General features: G+C 42.8%; 1 protein-coding gene across 1 annotated transcript in view; it reads left to right on the top strand.

Moving 5' to 3' along the window:
- Positions 1 to 18,066: 18,066 nt before the first annotated feature.
- The window catches only part of LOC126297771 (chondroitin sulfate synthase 2), a 97,593-nt gene continuing 93,192 nt past the window's right edge, over positions 18,067 to 22,467 (top strand). The window contains exon 1 of the mRNA XM_049988947.1: positions 18,067 to 18,860. Coding sequence (XP_049844904.1) covers positions 18,182 to 18,860 — 679 coding nt within the window. The 5' untranslated portion in view covers positions 18,067 to 18,181. The remainder of the gene's footprint in view (positions 18,861 to 22,467) is intronic.

The following is a 22,467-nucleotide window of genomic DNA, read 5'->3' as shown; positions in this document are numbered from 1 at the left end:
TCGGCGTTGCTTTCCAATACATTCCTTACGTCATTCGATCCCCAGAAGCCCCTTTTGTTGATGGTGGATGCATCGGATTTCGGGATCGGTGCTGTGCTTACGCACAAAGATGGCTCGAACGATCGCCCTATTGCCTTTGCGTCCAAATTGCTCTCGCCTGCTCAAAGAAATTATTCACAGATCGAGAAAGAAGCATTGGCTCTCGTATTTGGTGTTACAAAATTTCATGATTTCTTGTATGGTCGTCACTTTACCATAATCACAGACCACAAACCTTTGACATCGCTTTTTCATCCGACCAAGCCTGTACCTACACGTACAGCGCAGAAATTCATTCACTGGTCTTTTTTCCTCTCGCAGTACCGCTAAGATATCTTGTATCGGTCCACTGCTAAGCACGGAAACGCCGATGCGTTATCCCGCTTGCCTGTTGCTGAGGATAGGACATTCGATTCCTCCGAACTTGCTTGCATGTTCATTGATGCGGAAACCGATGACGTGGTCGAATCGTTTCCGATTGATTTTCGTCGTGTAGCTACAGCCACAGCTGCCGACCCTGTCCTTGCTCCCGTTCTGCGTTTTCTTGCTACGCAATGGCCCTTGTCAAAGTCACGGATCGGGGACCCATCGGTTCGACGAATTTTTTGCTCACAAGGAGAGACTTTTTGTACGACGTGGTGTTTTGCTGTTGCGTTCTGATGATGATCAGTCCCGGGTCGTGGTACCACGTTCGTTACAGTCCTCTGTCTTACAGCTTCTCCACCAAGGACATTGGGGTATAGTGAGAACGAAACAACTTGCTCGTTAGCACTGTACTTGGTTCGGAATCGATGCCGCGATTGCGAATATGTGCTCTTCTTGCATGGTGTGTGCCGAACAACAATCAGCACCACCGCGGAAATTCTTTGCATGGCTAAAAGACACTTCCCCTTGGCAACGCTTACACATCGATTTTGCTGGGCCATTCTGGAATGCTCGATGGTTGGTTGTGGTAGATTCATTCAGTAATTTTCCTTTTGTTGTCTGGACGTCTTCCACGACGTCATCTGCCACCATCCAAGCGTTATCTGCTATCTTTTGCATTGAAGGTCTTCCACAGACAATTGTTTCCGACAATGGCCCACAATTCATGTCCGCAGATTTTCAGTTATTCTGCAACGCCAATGGTATTCAACATCTGACGTCCGCGCCGTTTTCGCCACAGTCAATCGGTGCCGCTGAACGATTGGTCAGGACTTTCAAGTCACAGATGTTGAAATTGAAAGAGTCGCATTCTCGGGAGGACGCGTTATTGCTCTTTTTGTCCTCGTATCGCTCTCAGCCTCGAGATGGTCGCTCGCCAGCTAAGTTGCTCCACGGTCGTCCTCATCGAACCTTGATGTCTTTGCTACATCCGCCGCTTCAGGTTCCTGTGCAGCGGCAGACACCTGCTTTTGCTCCAGGCGACGTTGTCTACTATCGCCACTATCGAGGTTCACGGCGTTGGCTCGAAGGGCGCATTCTTCGCTGCCTCGGCCGCGCTATGTATCTGGTTTTGGGGGCCTCTGGTGAGGTGCGTCGGATTCTCAATCAGCTGCGCCTCTGTCGACGCACGGGATCTGCCGCTCGCCCTCTGCTTTCAGCGACGGTGTCGTCCGGTCAGCGCCCCGGGGACCCATCTACTGGCTCGCCTCAGCCCCAGGTGTTACCGATGCTGCCTTCCATTTTGCCCCATGGCGACGCGCCGCCGCCACCGCCGCCGCCGCCTGTTCTCCCGCCGGCGACGCCCGCAGTGGACGCGTCGCTGCAACCGCCGGGCGCCTCCCTGGGTCACGCGCCGCCGATCGCTTCCCGTGACCTGTTGTCCTACGACATGGAACTCTTGCCCGCTCCGGACCATATGTCGTCTTCGCCCGTCGGGTGCCCCGGCCCGATGGAGGTCGACCCTTTGGCCCCTCCTGTCTCTCTACGGTCGCATACACCGCATGTTGGCGTGCACCCTGGAGCAGGTTTTCAGGCGTTTCCTAGCTCCCCGCGTTCCGAATGGCAGGGTGCGGGTGGCACAGCCGCCACACGGCAGGTCTGGAGAGACTGCCTAGCACTCGCCCAGTGGTACAGCCGACTTTGCTAGTTATGGTTCACTGACTTCTACGCTCTCATTCGCCGAGACAATAGTCAGCATAGCCTTCAGCTACGTTATTTGCTACGACCTAGCAAGGCGCCAGTATCCGTACTATTGATATTGTGAATCATGTACCATAAAGAGCGACGTTCTCCACTAATGGATTAAAGTTAAGTATTCCACCAGCTACGTCCGTTTTTCTCAATTCTAAGTCCCTTGTCATGTTCCAGACCTCACGCCAGTCTGCGTGAGCTAAAACGCGTGCATTTCGGCCTCCTTTACTAACACGGTGTTGGCTCTCCTGCCAACCACAACAATATCCCCTACAATTATGTCACCACATACTACCATCGTACTGGCTGACGTAGAGCACATGACTGTATTAAGGGTTCATATTGGTTCCTGTCACTTCCCCCACCCCAGAACGTCATCTTGGATTATGTCATGGAATGGACGATAGCGCTCTCTGGTGGTGGTACTGTGTACTAGTTTCGGACCTCGTAGTGAACACACTGTTTGCCGCCATCTTGGACAATGGTACATGCGTCATCAGCTGACGTCATCGTCGCCATCTTGGATTACGTCACGGAACGGACGACACCACCCTCTGGTGGTGGTACTGTGTACTAGGTCAGTTGGGCTCTGGACCTTGTGGCGAACACACACGCTGTATGGCGGTAGTGACCCAACATGTTTAAATAAAGACTGGAGGATGATTTCGACAGTTGACGATTAGCAAGCACGTTTGCAGAGTCTTTTAGTTGTTTGGGTGTCTGTATGCTCTGTGGCGTGTCATACCGTGTCTTCTGTATCACTGTGATAAATGTACTCCACCCCTAAATAAACTGTTTCTCAGAAAATTATTTTGAACAATTAGTTCATGAGCCAACTAAATGCATAAATGGTTACGAAAGCATACTTGACCTTTTAGCAACAAATAATCCTGGACAAATAGTGAGTATCGTGACGAATAGAGGGATTAGCGACCACAAAGCAGTTGCTGCTAGGCTGAATACTGTAACACCTACTACCATCAAAAGGAAACGCAAAGTATAACTGTTTTAAAGAGCTGATAAAAATGCTCTTAACACCTTTTTAAGAAAGAATCTTCACTCCTTCCGATCTGATCATGTAAGTGTAGAAAGGTTGTGGAATGTTTTCAAAGGGATACTATCGTCAGCAATTGAGAGAATACAGGGTGTCCCAGATATCTTGTCCACCTAAAATATCTTTGGAACAATAACAGCTATTGGAAAACGACTTTCACCGGTATCAATGTAGGGCTGGGGCCCATGAGTGTACATATTTGGAAACATTCTAAAACGAAAGCGTATGTGTTTTTTAACACAAACTTATGTTTTTTTTAAATGGACCTCCAATATTTTTTTCTTCAGCAATCCATAGCACGACAAAGCACATACATAATGGCGTTGATTGCATCGCAATATTACCATTACATCCCGAGATATTGAGACGCGAAGTTGACGCTTGAAACACCCGACATGCGCTGCTAGCGCACGTCCTGTGGCTCAGGCATGAACCCCATGCTTCCCGTGATCGCGATGTGATTGACATGTGTAATCACACCTCCATACTTATCAAGAGGTCCGAAACGAATGATACGGTCTGCTGCCATCAACTCTCATAAGCACATAATGGTTTCCCTCTTGCGCGTTTTACGTATCTACATACACAATATGAACCACTACCGATCGGTGTACACCCGTCAGGTTGTCTTATTTATCCTGCACACGTAAAATAAGGTTTATCTAATGCGTTATATGACCCAACGTGCCTGTCACGCAGGGCCTGGCTCTACCTAGTCAAGTGTCCAACGTAGTTCCCACTACTGCCACAGGTACCACTTCTCCTTGTTTATGATTTGCGACCCATGCAAACTCCTGTACTCCACCACCCTCCGAGCATCCCATTTGTTGTTGCTTTGGCGTGCAGTACACCGCTTGCCAGTGTAGTCGTGCATCAGAGTAATCTGGTGACGGCACGGAGGTAGTACACATTGTGAATAAACGTTGTGTTGTGGAACTTATACTGTACAGTATATTGTACACACATGAAGATATGGTAGAAATGCTGCTGATCTATGGAGAATGTACGTTGACGGGAAATACACTCCTTGAAATTGAAATAAGAACACCGTGAATTCATTGGCCCAGGAAGAGGAAACTTTATTGACACATTCCTGGGGTCAGATGCATTACATGATCACACTGACAGAACCACAGGCACATAGACACAGGCAACAGAGCATGCACAATGTCGGCACTAGTACAGTGTATATTCACCTTTCGCAGCAATGCAGGCTGCTATTCTCCCATGGAGACGATCGTAGAGATGCTGGATGTAGTCCTGTGGAACGGCTTACCATGCCATTTCCACCTGGCGCCTCAGTTGGACAAGCGTTCGTGCTGGACGTGCAGACCGCGTGAGACGACGCTTTATCCAATCCCAAACATGCTCAATGGGGGACAGATCCGGAGATCTTGCTGGCCAGGGTAGTTGACTTACACCTTCTAGAGCACGTTGGGTGGCACGGGATACATGCGGACGTGCATTGTCCTGTTGGAACTGCAAGTTCCCTTGCCGGTCTAGGAATGGTAGAACGATGGGTTCTATGACGCTTTGGATGTACCGTGCACTATTCAGTGTCCCCTCGACGATCACCAGAGGTGTACGGCCAGTGTAGGAGATCGCTCCCCACACCACGATGCCGGGTGTTGGCCCTGTGTGCCTCGGTCGTATGCAGTCCTGATTGTGGCGCTCACCTGCACGGCGCCAAACACGCATACGACCATCATTGGTACCAAGGCAGAAGCTACTCTCATCGCTGAAGACGACACGTCTCCATTCGTCCCTCCATTCACGCCTGTCGCGACACCACTGGAGGCGGGCTGCACGATGTTGGGGCGTGAGCAGAAGACGGCCTAACGGTGTGCGGGACCGTAGCCCAGCTTCATGGAGACGGTTGCGAATGGTCCTCGCCGATACCCCAGGAGCAACAGTGTCCCTAATTTGCTGGGAAGTGGCGGTGCGGTCTCCTACGACACTGCACTTTGAGCGAGGGCATATAGTGGGCATGCGGGAGGCCGGGTGGACGTACCGCCGAATTGCTCAACACGTGGGGCGTGAGGTCTCCACAGTACATCGATGTTGTCGCCAGTGGTCGGCGGAAGATGCACATGCACGTCGACCTGGGATCGGACCGCAGCGACGCACGGATGCACGCCAAGACCGTAGGATCCTACGCAGTGCCGTAGGGGACCGCACCGCCACTTCCCAGCAAATTAGGGACACTGTTGCTCCTGGGGTATCGGCAAGGACCATTCGCAACCGTCTCCATGAAGCTGGGCTACGGTCCTGCACACCGTTATGCCGTCTTCCCCTCACGCCCCAACATCGTGCAGCCCGCCTCCAGTGGTGTCGCGACAGGCGTGAATAGAGGGACGAATGGAGACGTGTCGTCTTCAGCGATGAGAGTCGCTTCTGCCTTGGTGCCAATGATGGTCGTATGCGTGTTTGGCGCCGTGCAGGTGAGCGCCACAATCAGGACTGCATACGACCGAGGCACACAGGGCCAACACCCGGCATCATGGTGTGGGGAGCGATCTCCTACACTGGTCGTACACCTCTGGTGATCGTCGAGGGGACACTGAATAGTGCACGGTACATCCAAACCGTCATCGAACCCATCGTTCTACCATTCCTAGACCGGCAAGGGAACTTGCTGTTCCAACAGGACAATGCACGTCCGCATGTATCTCGTGCCACTCAACGTGCTCTAGAAGGTGTAAGTCAACTACCCAGGCCAGCAAGATCTCCGGATCTGTCCCCCATTGAGCATGTTTGGGACTGGATGAAGCGCTGTCTCACGCGGTCTGCACGTCCAGCATGAACGCTGGTCCAACTGAGGCGCCAGGTGGAAATGGCATGGCAAGCCGTTCCACAGGACTACATCCAGCATCTCTACGATCGTCTCCATGGGAGAATAGCAGCCTGCATTGCTGCGAAAGGTGGATATACACTGTACTAGTGCCGACATTGGGCATGCTCTGTTGCCTGTGTCTATGTGCCTGTGGTTCTGTCAGTGTGATCATGTGATGTATCTGACCCCAGGAATGTGTCAATAAAGTTTCCCCTTCCTGGGACAATGAATTCACCGTGTTCTTATTTCAATTTCCAGGAGTGTATATCTGTTTTCTACTCTACTACTCTACTCTACATACCTGCACTGTACCCTGTTGTAGGTGGACGAAATGCTGTTCAGGCAAAACGACTGTACAGAAGACGATTCCCTGACAAGCCATCGCCTTCGCGCCGGATGTTTGGTCGTCTCACATCTCGTCTACGTGAAATGGAAAGCTTAGATCCAAGACCTCTACATCGTCCCAGAACACGCACAGATGAACGTGCTGAAGTTGCTGTGCTCGCTACCATAGCTGTGAATACTCAAATCAGCACACGTCAAATTGAACGTGAAGTTTGTGTGTCGAAATCAAGTGCACAGCGTATTCCTAAACGTCATAAATTTCATTCTTACCATGTTCATTTACACCAGGATCTTCATGGAAATGACTTCCACAATAGGGTAACATTTTGTCGGTGGGCTCAGCAAAAACTTCTGACTAATCCAAATTTTTTTGCAGATGTTCTCTTTACTGACAAGGCATCATTCTCCAACAAAAGAATTGTCAATATGAGGAATATGCATTATTGGTCCGCAGACAATCCAAAATGGCTCCGTCAGGTAGAGCATCAACGTCCGTGGAAAGTTAACGTTTGGTGTGGGATTATTGGAGATACCATTATCGGACCTTTCTTTATAAATGTCATCCAAAATGGCAGGCAATACTCCAGATTTATACGATACAATCTTCCTGTTCTCTTGGACACCATACCTCTGAACCGGAGAATGGTCATGTGGTATCAGCATGACGGATGTCCTGCACATAACGCCTTACGAGCACGACGACTTCTGAACCGTAAGTTCCCTGGTAGGTGGATTGGACGAGGCGGCCCAGTTAGGTGGCCTGCCCGATCTCCGGACCTTAAACCGCTGGATTATTTTCTTTGGGGAGCAGTGAAGTATGCTGTTTACCAACATGAACCAACAACACCAGAGGACATGAAGCAACGCATTATTGATGCTTGTACAGCCATAAAAGAGGAAATAGTAGCACGAAGTAGGGCATACTTCATCTGCAGAGTGACCCTATGTATGCAAGCCAATGGGCATCACTTTGAGCAGGAGATGTGAACGCTATGTTTAGTATGTAGTGCTGGTATCACAGTGGAAGTTTCTACAGAGGGCCATTTTACCCAGTGATGATAAGAAACATTTGTTTGCAACAATTTGTCATTTAACGCATTAGATAAACATAACATTGATAATTATGTGATAATAAAACTAATTGGTTAAACATGTTTATATTCATCTTCTATGTCCTACCTGAACTCCCCAAATCAAAACATTTTTATCTAAACAACGGTAAAACTTTTAGTCCACTTGCTCGTTTCACTAAAACCATCAACATGAATTTTACTATTACGAGTGAATGATTAACTGTCACTTGCGCTAGATCTACAGTAAAGTAAAGTTTTAACGTTGAACGGCATTACCTTTTTAGTAACGGATTAACGATAAGCGAAGTTAACTTTGTGACTAACGTTGCGGTAGACAGATATGTTACAGAACCGCATCACCCCTAGCCTATTGGATAATAAAACTAATTGGTTAAACATGTTTATATTCATCTTCTATGTCCTACCTGAACTCCCCAAATCAAAACATTTTTATCTAAACAACGGTAAAACTTTTAGTCCACTTGCTCGTTTCACTAAAACGATCAACATGAATTTTACTATTACGAGTGAATGATTAACTGTCACTTGCGCTAGATCTACAGTAAAGTAAAGTTTTAACGTTGAACGGCATTACCTTTTTAGTAACGGATTAACGATAAGCGAAGTTAACTTTGTGACTAACTTTGCGGTACACAGATATGTTACAGAACCGTATCACCCCTAGCCTATTGGATAAATACCTGCTGGAATGTACGAATTTAATGCAGGATGGCAGCAGACCGTATTATTCGTTTCAGACCTCTTGATAAGTATGGAAGTGTGATTACACATGTCAGTCACATCGCGATTACGGGAAGCAGGGGGTTCACGCCTGAGCCTCAGGACGTGCGCTAGCAGCGCATGTCGGGTGTTTCAAGCGTCAACTTCGCATCTTAATATCTCGGGATGTAATGGGAATATTGCGATGCAATCAACGCCATTGTGTATGTGCTTTGTCATGCTATGGATTGCTGAAGAAAAAATATTGGAGGTCCATTTCAAAAAACGTAAGTTTGTGTTAAAAACCACATATTCTTTCGTTTTAGAATGTTTCCAAATATGTACATTCATGGGCCCCAGCCCTATATTGATACCGGTGAAAGTCGTTTTCCAATAGCTGTTATTGTTCCAGAGATATTTTAGGTGAACAAGATAGCTGGGACACCCTGTATACCACAGAAATTAATAAGTGATGGTACTGATCCACCATGGTACACAAAACGGGTTAGATTGTTGTTGCAGAAGCAATGAAAAAAACATGCCAAATTTAAAAGAACGCAAAATCTCCAAGATTGGCAAACTTTTACAGAAGTTCGAAATATGGTGTGTATCTCAATGCGAGATGCTTTTAATAATTTCCACAACGAAATTCTGTCTCGAAATCTGGCAGAAAACCCAAAGAGATTCTGGTCACACATAAAGCACACCAGTGGCAAGACGCATTCAATACCTTCACTGCGTGATAACAACGGTGAACTCACTGATGACAGTGCCACTAAAGCAGAGTTATTAAACACGGTTTTCCGAAACTCATTCACCAACGTAGACGAAGTAAATATTCCTGAATTCCAATCAAGAGCAACTGCCAAGACGTGAAACATAGAAGTAGATATCCTCAGTTAACGAAGCAGCTTAACTCACTTAATAAAGGCAAGGCCTTCGGTCCAGATTGTATACCAGTCAGGTTCCTCTCAGAGTATGCTGATAAAATAGCTCCATATTTGGCGATTATATACAACCTCTCGTACCTAAAGACTGGAAAATTGCTCAAGTCACACCAATACCCAAAAAGGGAAGTAGGAGTAATCCGCTGAATTACAGGCCTACATCACTAACGTCGATTTGCAGTAGGATTTTGGAACATATACTGTATTCGAACATTATGAAGTACCTCGAAGAAAACGATTTATTGACACATAGTCAGCATGGTTTCAGAAAATATTGTTCTTGTGAAACATAACTAGCTCTTTATACTCATGAAGTAATAAGTGTTATCGACAGGGAATGTCAAATTGATTCCATAGTTTTAGATTTCCAGAAGGCTTTCGACACCGTTCCTCACAAGCGTCTTCTAATCAAACTGGGTTCCTACGGAGTATCGCCCCAGTTGTGCGACTGGATTCGTGATTTCCTGTCAGAAAGGTCACAATTCGTAGTAATAGACGGAAAGTCATAGAGTAAAACAGAAGTAATATTCAGCGTTCCCCAAGTAAGTGTTATAGGCCCTCTGTTGTTCCTGATCTATATTAACGACATAGGAGACAATCTGAGTTGCCATCTTAGATTGTTTGCAGATGATGCTGTCATTTACCGTCTTGTAAAGTGATCAGATGATCAAAACGACTTGCGAAATGATTTAGATAAGATATCTGTATGGTGTGTAAAGTGGCGATTGGCGATGAATAAGGAAAAGTGTGAAGTTATTCAAATGAGCACTAAAAGAAATCAGCTAAATTTCGATTACACGATAAGTCACCCAAATCTGAAGGCTGTAAATTCAACTAAATACTTAGGGATTACAAGTACAAAAACCTAAATTTAGACGATCACATAGATAATATTGTGGGTAGAGCAAACCAAAGACTGCGATTCACTGGCAGAACACTTAGAAGATGCAACAGGTCTACCAAAGAGACTGCTTACACTACACTTGTCCGCCCAATTCTGGTGTATTGCTGTGCGGTGTGGGATCCGCATCAGATGGGACTGAAAGATGACATCGAAAAAGTACAAAGAAGAGCAGCTCGTTTTGTACTGTCGTGAAATAGGGGAGATAGTGTCACAAACATGATACATGAATTGGAGTGGCAGTCGTTAAAACAAAGGCGTTTTTTGTTGTGACGGGATCTTCTGACGAAATTTGTATCACCAGTTTTCTCCTCCGATTGTGAAAACATTCTGTTGGCTCCCACCTACATAGGGAGAAATGATCATCAGGATAAAATAAGAGAAATCAGGGCTTGCTCAGAAAAATTTAAGTGTACGTTTTTCCCGCATGCCATTCAAGAGGGGAATGGTAGAGAGACAGCCTGAAGGTCCTTCATTGAATCCTCTGACGGGCAATTTATTGTGAATAGCAGAGTAATCACGTAGATGTAGATATAGAAATAAAGTTCACCCCTTCCTCTCTCCACCAGCCCAGTGCAGGCTGAGTACTTTTCCCACCAATCCGTAGGAAGAGGTGGTGGTAGGGTTACTTAGGTTAGTGGAAGTGAGCTTTGTTTCCCACAATTTTCTTAAGTTGGTAGAGATAACCATGGTGTGATGCATTATTGGAATTTGAACTTGCCGCAATTTTCTGGGGGATGAGGTTAGGCTAGTGGAGATAGCGCAATGGACCTATCGTCCAGTCAAAATCCACCACCTTGGATGATGTCACAGACACCATCTTGGATCACGTCATGTGCTGTTGCCAAGTCTACATGCCACCATCTTGGATGACATCATCGCCACCATCTTGGATACATCTGGCAACAATGGAGAGTGGGAATACACCCGCCTTGTTCCACTACTTATAGCATCCCATAAAAAAAACAAAGTTGACCTTCATATCTTTGATGCGATCCCACCTAGCAACATAAAACACCGTCATATTATGGCCCCGTTGTCCCATGCAACATTTGTCCCTCAGACTTTCAGCTACTGTCATACTTTCAGAGTTATATATATATATCAGTCAGTACTGACGAGAAATTCAATGTAGAATTTGACACTCAAAATTTTCCCAATTTCAACACCATAATCACAGATCTAAGAAAAACAAGTTATTTACTCATGTGGTAGTTCTTCTTCTATAAATCTATGGCACATACCGGTAATGTTAGAGCTGCTGCTGCTTCATTTCATTTTTAGAAACAGACATACACTGACAGACATGGAGCTATAGTCTCCACAATGGACAGGAGCAGAGAGAGGATGAGGGGACGTAGGTGGTTTATACAGACTCCCCACATTTCACAGGCAGCCAATCAGAGAGCTTCGAGTTAAATGGAAAATTAAGCAGGAAGGACAGTTGATGGAAAGTTCCTGAAATCCCTTGTCGCAGTGTAAGGAGGCGGGATCCATGATATCACACTTCTTTTTCAGAGCTGGGAGTTGTGTCCAGCATGTATTTGTACTGGATGCAATGGCGTGATTCGTGGCGTCACAACTGCTGGGTATCGGACTTCCGGCTGGGGACCAGATTTCTGGCCAGTCTTCATTCAATAGCTGTTAGCGTCAGCGAGTGAACCCCCATGACGCCTCCGTTCTGTATTGAGATGTGTTTCGACTTGTAACTGAAAGAGAGATATTTATTTTGGCTTGTATTTGAAGTGAGCGGCCTATTTAGCGTTATAGAGATATTTATTTATTTCGAGCTAAACGTGAATAGTGGTACTGTGAATTTTTTTAACACCAGTTGTGTGTCATCATCATTTTTGAGCTTTATTGTGATTTTAGAAATAAATAAGCTGTTTGAAATCAGATCCTGTAAATTGGTTAAATAAACAACATTCCACACTGCTTTGTCACCTGCAGATTGTTCAGACGATATTCCAAAGCCTTAAATTCTTTATTGCAGTGTGACTGACGATGTATTAGCCTACTGTTGCGATATTCTCCCAGGCCATTGTACAACACAGACTGAGCGATTTTTCCTGCCATTTTTCCTGGTTGGCAGAGGGGATTTCCCTGAGAGGTGGTAGGGGAATGGAACAAGTGAAAGCCAGCACATCACAGCACCGTCACATAAAGGTGTCTTCACACTTTCTGTCACATCACTGCACATCAAGTCAATTCAAGTCACGTGATATCAACTCAACATGGCTCTCCTCAAATGTGTAATAGTCATATCTCGCTCAGTACCTTTCCCGTCAAGATTTATAACCATTTTTTACCTCTTGTATTTGACTTTTAGTAGTTTGAGCCAATTACTTATACTGGGGTTAGCTAGTGAAACCACATAAATGTTGAGCACATATGCTTGCAAAATTGTTTAGCACACAATCCTGGGAGGTGGTTAACAATAAATATGCCTGCCACAAACATGTATTTAAAGAAATAACTTACAATATGTGAAGATCTCAGTCCATTTTTGTGAAATACTACAGGTGCCAGACAACATGGAAATTGCTAATCTACTGATTCTACCCACAGTATTTTTTTCACTTCAAGTTGTAGCCATTTTGCAATCCACTTTACTGTAAAATATTAAATACAGTACCAGCATGTATAAAAATCAATTATATAAATGTAACAGAGGTCACGTAATTTTGGTATGCTAATTGTTGTACAGTTCAGACTTCTACTTCAATTAAACTTAATTTTAACAAAGAAATAGTGAAATGACAGAACTTATAACAAGTAACTATCAACAAAAAACTGATATCAACCACAAAAACCATGACAAAATGAAATGTGGATATCTGTGCATGGCTGTATCAAGAGGAAATGAGCTTTGGAGTAACATAATCAACAAAGGATGGATTAGGTTTGATTAGATCCGATTCTGTTCTCGTTCCATAGACCCAAAAATGAGATGATTCTCGAGGGTGTGGAACAGGTCAGAAAGTATAACACAAGGAACATAGAGTATTTAAATATAATACTCACTTCTCTGATCTTTTGTCAGCAGATTGTCAAGATACGTGAATACATTACAGTAAAATGGAACTGCCAATATTTAAAGAATAAATACACTGTAGGGATGAAACTTTAAATAAATTTAGCATACACATAATACCTACTCCTCGCTGTTGCTACCAAGTGCTGTCAAAACTGAAACCTAACAACTTTTTAATTAAGTTGGTCCAACAGTCCCTATTAACATATTCATCTACAGAGTGGAAGAAGTTGCCTACCAAAATGTCTTTCAAACTTCATTTCAACAGGGCATTCTCCAAAACCAAGTTTTCTATGGTTACTGGCAGTTTATTGAAGAGGTGTGTTCTTGAATATTGGACCCCTTTTTGGACCAAGGTAAGCAATTCTAGGTCTTTATGCTGAATGTTCTTTTTCCTACTATTGATACTATGTATTCAGCAATTGGTTGAAAACAGAGATATATTATTGGCAAACAAATTTCACTGAGGAATAAATATACTGAGAAGCAGTAGTTAGAATACCCAGCCCCTTGAGCAGGATTCTTATTACAAGCTTTTAGACTAAAAAAACTTTTGCTCAGTTTTATGTGTTACCCCAAAATATGATCCCATATGACAGAATGAAAGTAAGCGAAGTATGCAAGTTTTTTTATAATTATGTTTCCTGCAACTGACGTCATTCGCATTGCAAATACAGACATGTTTAGGCGCTTCAGCAATTCTGTGGTATGCCTTTTCCAATTGAATTTGGTATTGAGCTGTAATCCCAGAAATTTAACACTGTCAATCTCTTCTATCTGCATGTCTTTATATGTTACACACATACTGAAAAGAAATCTTCTGAACTGCATATAGCAGGTCTTTGCAACGTTTAATGACAGTGAATTAGCTTTAAACCGTTTATTAATGCAAGTGCAAATTTAATTAGCAGCAATTTCTAAATCTTTCTTGGCTTGCTATTTATTGCAGTGTTCATATTAGCTGGAAAACGAAACAAATTTAACATCTGGCAATGTAACAGATGATAAGTCATTAATGTACAAAATAAAAAAGCAAAGAACACAAGATGGAGCATGGAGGAACACCACATGTAATTAATTCCTAATCAGATGAACACCGATTGTTTATTCCACAGGTATCTTGCAATGACACGCTTTGTTTCCTATTAAGTTAGGTGAGACTCAAACCATTTAGCAGCACTGCCAGTGATACAATAAAATTCTAATTTACTTAAAACAATGCTGTGATTCACACATCCAAGCCTTTTGACAGGTCACAGTAAATGCCAGTCGCCTCTAAATGGTTACCTAATGAATTAAGTATATTCTTACTGCATATGTAAGGATGTTTAACTTCAGCATATTTTAACCATTCTGGAAATGCTCTGCTGATAAGAAATTGTTTACACACATAAGGTTAAGACAGAACTGAACGCACATGAACACGTACATTAACTTCATTGATATGTTAGTACAACTGCAAGAATACTTTGATCTTTAAGGATTTTATGATGGATGCTACGTCTCTGGGAGAAGTGAGCGTCATTTTCATTTTCCTGAAATTATTTGTAGAGACCAGTCTCAGACGTTCCACTGTTTACTGAAACTGATAATCTCAAGCTGTCAGTAACAGAAACAAAGTACTTATTTATGATGTTTGAAACAGTGCAGGCACTTGTTACCAATGTCTCATTTATTTTTAAAGCTATCTGTTCGTCTTCCTTAATGACCCCACTTGCCTTGGTCTTGACTATATCACACATAGTTTTTATTTTGTTGCCTGTTGTAATCATTTCTTCTTCATAATAAAGCTACCTAGATTTCAGCATTGCTTGCTTCTGTATGTGCAGTATACTTTGTAATATGTTACAACGCTAACATCAGAGCTGTTCCTAGATGCTAGACACAGTTTCCTTTTTGTCCCACATTCCTTGGTTTATTTATTGACTTCTGTTTGGTTTTAATTACCTTTGGGGGAGGGGAGGGGAATTTCAAATGAGGAAGTAACTATTAATGTCAGTCATCAAAACTTTCTTCTCAAGAAACGTTGACAGCACTGTGATGTGACATGATGGATGGTCAGTGTGGATGCTGCCATTTGAAATCCATTACAGAATGTTTTGACAGGATGGGAAGTGATGTGACAGTCAGTGTGAATTGGGCTATATTATTCTTATAAATCGTGTTTGAGTAATGAACACTTTCTGTCTTCAAGAACGATTTGTGATATCAATGACATTCTGTTTCAATGCAAGTGTAGAGGCCAACTCACACTGGCCCATCTAGACCATCACGTCAGAGCTCCACCATGCCCAAGTGTATTCACACTGTCTGTCACGTCACAGCACATCAGGTCAATTCAGGTCACGTAATATCAACTCGCATGGCTCGCTAAATTGTATTTTTGCGAGAATTGCGATCTTCGCGACATGATTTGCAACTGTTTTTACATGTAAAGTGCAGTTACACAGTGTGGTAACTTATATACTTGGACACCAGAGTCCACATGTGTACGAAAATGGCATTTATTACACTAAAATGGTTTGCATCTTGCAAGGGAAGTTTGATATTAAAGATGGAAGACAAAAGTGCAAAACATGCAATAAAGAATGTGGGTCCGAAAAATATCATTATATGGTACAGAACGGTGATTTCACACACTACACAAGGAGATTGAGGAAGAGGAATCCGCATTTAAAAATGTTCTAGAAAGTCAAAGCACCAGTTTTTTCACATTTTATACGTCAAATGCTGTCATAATTACTAAAAGGGGCACAGTGTTACGAACTACCATCACACCTCATGGAAAATTGGTTTGTTTAAGGTTACGTTTCGTTGCAAGTCAAGTGCAAATTTTTGTGCAATAATCATTTCTCCTTCAGACCTTTTCCCTTCAAGATTTACATGTTTTATTTACATCTTGTAATCGGTCTTTAACAGTTAAAGTACATAACTTGTACTGGGGTTAGCTAGTGAAATCACATAAATACTGACCACTGATACTCGCAAAACTCTTTCACACATATAATCAAGGGAGCTACTTAACAGTAAATAAGCCTGCCACAAACACTTATTTGAACAGACAACTACACTCCTGGAAATTGAAATAAGAACACCGTGAATTCATTGTCCCAGGAAGGGGAAACTTTATTGACACATTCCTGGGGTCAGATGCATCACATGATCACACTGACAGAACCACAGGCACATAGACACAGGCAACAGAGCATGCCCAATGTCGGCACTAGTACAGTGTATATCCACCTTTCGCAGCAATGCAGGCTGCTATTCTCCCATGGAGACGATCGTAGAGATGCTGGATGTAGTCCTGTGGAACGGCTTACCATGCCATTTCCACCTGGCGCCTCAGTTGGACCAGCGTTCGTGCTGGACGTGCAGACCGCGTGAGACGACGCTTCATCCAGTCCCAAACATGCTCAATGGGGGACAGATCCGGAGATCTTGCTGGCCAGGGTAGTTGACTTACACCTTCTAGAGCACGTTGGGTGGCACGGGATACATGCGGACGTGCATTGTCCTGTTGGAACTACAAGTTCCCTTGCCGGTCTAGGAATGGTAGAACGATGGGTTCGATGACGGTTTGGATGTACCGTGCACTATTCAGTGTCCCCTCGACGATCACCAGAGGTGTACGGCCAGTGTAGGAGATCGCTCCCCACACCATGATGCCGGGTGTTGGCCCTGTGTGCCTCGGTCGTATGCAGTCCTGATTGTGGTGCTCACCTGCATGGCGCCAAACACGCATACGACCATCATTGGTACCAAGGCAGAAGCTACTCTCATCGCTGAAGACGACACGTCTCCATTCGTCCCTCCATTCACGCCTGTCGCGACACCACTGGAGGCGGGCTGCACGATGTTGGGGCGTGAGCGGAAGACGGCCTAATGATGTGCGGGACCGTAGCCTAGGTTCATGGAGACGGTTGCGAATGGTCCTCGCCGATACCCCAGGAGCAACAGTGTCCCTAATTTGCTGGGAAGTGGCGGTGCGGTCCCCTACGACACTGCGTAGGATCCTACGGTCTTGGCGTGCATCCGTGCGTCGCTGCGGTCCGGTCCCAGGTCGACGGGCACGTGCACCTTCCGCCGACCACTGGCGACAACATCGATGTACTGTGGAGACCTCACGCCCCACGTGTTGAGCAATTCGGCGGTACGTCCACCCGGCCTCCCGCATGCCCACTATACGCCCTCGCTCAAAGTCCGTCAACTGCACATACGGTTCACGTCCACGCTGTCGCGGCATGCTACCAGTGTTAAAGACTGCGATGGAGCTCCGTATGCCACGGCAAACTGGCTGACACTGACGGCGGCGGTGCACAAATGCTGCGCAGCTAGCGCCATTCGACGGCCAACACCGCTGTTCCTGGTGTGTCCGATGTGCCGTGCGTGTGCTCATTGCTTGTACAGCCCTCTCGCAGTGTCCGGAGCAAGTATGGTGGGTCTGACACACCGGTGTCAATGTGTTCTTTTTTCCATTTCCAGGAGTGTATAATACATAACTTGATGTTTAATTCACAACAAAGCATTTTGCGACTGTTGCAATGTCTGAATGTTTCAGTCTATTTTTTTACGAAACATTACAAATGCCTGACAACATACAAATAAATTCCACTCACTAATCAATCTGATTCTACCCGCAGTACTTTTTTCACTTCACGTTGCAGCCATATAGGAATCCATTTCATTGTAAAATATTACATACGGTAAGGAAATGAGATAGAATCGCACATTTTATATGTAGCAGAGTGCAAGAAATTTCATTCGCTCATGTCGTACATTTTAGACCGCTTCAATTAATCTTTCGTCATTTATTATAAAATAATAAATTTAAAACAAGAAGTAACAAATCGAAACAATTTATAACAAATAACAAAAGTAAGGAACAACAAACTGTTCCTTGCTATAATTGTCATTTTTTAAAATTGTGATGGCTAAATAGTTATGTTAGAAGCAAAAAAAAAATTACTCCGCCTGTTTTGAACTTGGGGAGTTAAGTGTTGCCATGTTGGCAATCCGGAAAATTGACATTCAGATGCAGTGATCAAACAATGTATGTCAACAAATGTCTTGGGTAGTGTAGAGCTGTTGACAAGATAACTTGGCTGTAGTGACGTGTAATGATAGGAACGATGCTTCGTTTTATAATTTCTCACTGTAGGCAGAATATATATTTCATAATTGGATTGACGGTCGGTGTGTCAGTTAGCTTGATTTTGTCCCCTGTTCTTGAGAATGAATGCGATAGCTCGATCTCGGCCGGCTATTTCACTGACAGGTTAACTGGCGGATGGCAGTCAGCAAGCGATATGGAAACTGATGAATATAAACCAAGAATAAACCTGGCAGGAAAGCCACAGAAAGCTCAGAAGACTCCTCAAACACTAGTTAGGCCACGATATTATTCAACAGAACTAGGGATCCGCGAAAAGTTATTTATTGCTGTTCTAACATCACAGAGTACAATATTCAGTAATGCCGTCAGCGTAAATAGAACTGTTGCACATCTCGTTGATAAAATAATGTATTTCATCGACGCTCTGGGACCACAGAAATTAAATATTACGATGCCCGGTATTGTGGGTTTTACAGATACAAGACGAATATTGAAACCATTCCATATGCTAAAATACATCACTGACAATCATTTAGAAGATTACGATTATTTTTTTCTAATGAGGGACTCAACTTACCTAAAAGCAAGGAAGCTACGTGATACTGTGCAGTCAATAAGTGTTAGCGAAGATGTACATGCAGGCAGTGGGAAAAACGACGAACATACAGCATTTTGCTCACTAGGTAATGATTACTACTCTATAAAGATACCTATTATCAGTTCGATAAATGTAACTTATTTATTATTTGTTTTTATTGTTCTTCTTCGTACTGGAGTTGGCACACAATGCGAAGATTTTGGCTCCACACCAAGGTCAGCACTCTGGTGCTTTTCAGCTTTCTGTTGAAGTGCAAATTTTATTATTGAAGATTTAAAAATTTGGCATGGACCATTACTGCACTGGGGAGTCTTTTGTTTCTTGTTGTTCAGTTCCTCATCCTTTGTTTGTAATTTCAAAGAGGTCACCTTTATCCACTGAAGGGCCAATGACTTGTCAGAAACTTCCAGCCTCGGCACCTCTGACAATCGCTTGACTGTGAATGCCTGTAGTCTCCTTGAGTGCAGCCAAACATTCCAAGTAAAATGGTTCTTCATCCAGGTTACGAAATTTTCTTTGTATTAAATGAAGCTATTCTTCACATTGATCTCTTGGGTATGATGGGAGAATGATCTAATGCAGATCTGAGAAGATGTTTCTGAGGTCTTCCAGATTGCAGTTATCAAAAACATCATCATCTGCTATTCTTTTCTTTACTTCTTAGTTAGTGTGTGCCAGAGATATTTCAGAACTTGTTTTAGCAATTTCCATCTCTTCTTCTCCTTTCAATGGTTCAGTTGCTGATGCAAATTCTTTGACATAGCTGCCTGGTTCCTCAAAAACTGACTTGTAAAGCCCAAAACATCTAAGATGGCTGAATGCATTTAATGGCTTTCCCCCTTTTCTCCAATCTGTTGAATAAATTTCTCCTGAAGACACCTGGCTGTGGTGTGGCTGATACAGTTTTAAGAGGTGTTTATATTTGAGATTTCCGCAAAGATGAATGGTGTGTGATATCTGGAACCCCACACAAGTCTCTGTACAGATAGGTCTTCCTGCAGATTTGTATGCTGAAGTGTGGCCAATTTTAGGTGCTCTTTATATGTCTGGTACTGAAGGGCTTCTCAAACTCTGTACTTGCAAGTGGCCAACATGTGAATGAAATGTTGCAGCAAATGACGAGTGCCTCAGTCCTGTATGCCAATTTGTTGTAGGAACATTTTTCTGTCTCGCACTTGCAGGGAGCTGTGGTCTACTCTTGTGTGTGGACTGAGGAAGCTTTAAGACATCACTGATGTTGGCATTAACTTTTTTTTTTAATTAGATTAACTGGTGTAAAAATGTTGGGAGTTTTTTTCATAATGTGTGTAGAACTCTTCTGCTGCATTGGCCCAAATTATTCCTTTTCATTGTTAATTTTGTTTTCATTTCCTGTTTGAATCTTAAACAATTGCTTTGATGCTGTTGCTGTAAATGGTTTCATTGTAATATTTGTGCTGCTCACCAATGATAAGGCAGGAGTTTTTACATTAAATGTTGAAGTTAATTCTATACATTTCCCAGTGGTAAGTATAATATTATCTTTCTTCATACACAGTCTACCTTCCGTTTTCTGTTGGACTCCAACTGGCTTCCTATTTGCTTTTATATTATTTTGCACATTTTCCTGATAGACTTTTTTTTTGTCCCATGAATCAAGGTTAGGATTTGTTGTATTTCCATTTATATCAAGAGAAACATTGTATGCTGATATTCCAAGGACAGTAGCAGGTACCTCATTTTTTTCCCCTGCTGCTTGCTGATTTTGCCTGCAAGCCTTGCTTGCCTTTCAGTTCGCCATTTTGCAGCCTGTAAAATAAGATGATAAGCTACATTTTAATACTGATTGACAGTTGTTTTGCTATTATACACAAATTTCCCGTAACAACTATTCCTCCCTTATGTTAAATAGAAACTGAATTTATCTTTTTCACTCAGATTTCAGAGGGGTTGGTGCAGTAAGTGTGTCTGTATATGGGATGTATTAAGCGTACAGTTTAGTCACTTCAGAGTCCCTTCATTTAATCATGCCAACATTGCTGATAATATTTACTGATTGTAAGTTAAATCAGTTTTCTTTCATCAGTTTCTGTAGGGACATTAAATTATGAAATAAATTTATTTGTGCTGGTTGGTACAGTGATTGAAGAGGGAAAACACTCCACTGACACTGTAGTAATTGCAGTTGTATCAGGTCAACCCTTTAAGCTAAGTATACTTGAATAAGACACTGTGATTGGTACATAAATGTGTTTGGCACGTCTGAAATGATGTAAGAGTTGTGTTCTAACCACTGTAACATTTATGCAGTTAATGTAAATCTGAAATTGTGAAAATTATTCCATTTTTTCCCAGAGAAAATAGCTTCTCATAAATTTTTAATTATCTGGGGACTTATGCTGCGGTTCTCTGGGGAGCTTTTCTGAAACATTCCACTTTGACACAATTGAGGTTGTAAATATCCCTTTTATCCGAATTTTAGTGAGAATCTTATCACTGCCAGAGCTTTATTTAATGTATGGAAAAATGACAGGGTATTGTAACTTGTTTTAGTACTAGGAGCTGTTTTGCAAATATGCAGACAGTCAATGTTATTGTATGTTGTTGGATTTCTAGCTGAGTTGATGAAATTTTTTGCAAAATGGAGCTGTTAACATGACTACAAACATGAAAAAATATCATTGTTAAATAGCATAAAAAAATCTCAATAATCACAATACTCCAAACTATCAGCTGCGCATTCACAAAAATCTTAACAAAATCTATTTAACACAAAGTAGTGAAGTGTCTCCTTTGTCAACCACATGTTTGGGCATTCCATCAGAGGGATTACAAGTTAGTTAGTTACATGTTCCATAGATCATTTGAACTATTCTTTTATTGAAATGATGTGGAATGAATCAGTTTACAGGGTATGTATACATGATTAATTTTAACGTTAATGAGCAAAAGCTAAATGTGTCTAGTTACACTGTTAGGAACTTGAAAAAGAAATATGTGGTCCTTTGGAAGCTGAAACATGACTATCATCATGTACAAGCAATAACTGAACAATATAAACAGTTGTGTATATACAGTATCTGTACAATTGTCTACTCTGTGATATTTGTAAACAGTGGAGTAAACAGGCCCATTAAAAAAAATCAAAATACAATTTACTGTTGAATTCAGAGTGCCAAACCCCACCAGTACCACTCACTATTTCATGCTAAAGCTGCTTAAGTTCAATTTTCACATCTTCGTAACTTGGAAATTTTCCAGCTGTTTTTCATTGATTTTTCTGTCACCAGAAACAAGAAGTGTTCATGATCCACATCTCCTTTTTCTTCATGATTGTAATGTTCAGCATATTGTGCCCCAGTGGTTGATCAGTTGGAAGTCCTACAGTAATTTGGCTTATTCTTTTTTGACAAATTTGTATGGGTTATAATATCAACAGCTATTTACTTCTAACAAATGACACACAGTTCTAGTATATATTTATACCACAGTGTTGTGCTGCTGCTGGTAATCAACCTGTGTAATTATTTTGAAGCAGCTCAGGATGTTGACAACTTCATCAGCTTCTTTGCAGATTCTGCTCTTTGAATCTTCTGCTAGTTTCTCAGTTCTGGTTTTGTTAGCACTTGTTCTGATGACTTCTGCTAAAGCTGCCACAATCAGTCCTCTTGTTTACTTTTGCAGGTTTTCAGTGATCTGTAACAATCAGGTCT

This window comes from Schistocerca gregaria, chromosome X, assembly GCF_023897955.1.
Source record: "Schistocerca gregaria isolate iqSchGreg1 chromosome X, iqSchGreg1.2, whole genome shotgun sequence".
Taxonomy (NCBI): Eukaryota; Metazoa; Arthropoda; class Insecta; order Orthoptera; family Acrididae; genus Schistocerca; species Schistocerca gregaria.
This window is presented reverse-complemented; position numbering and strand designations above follow the sequence as displayed.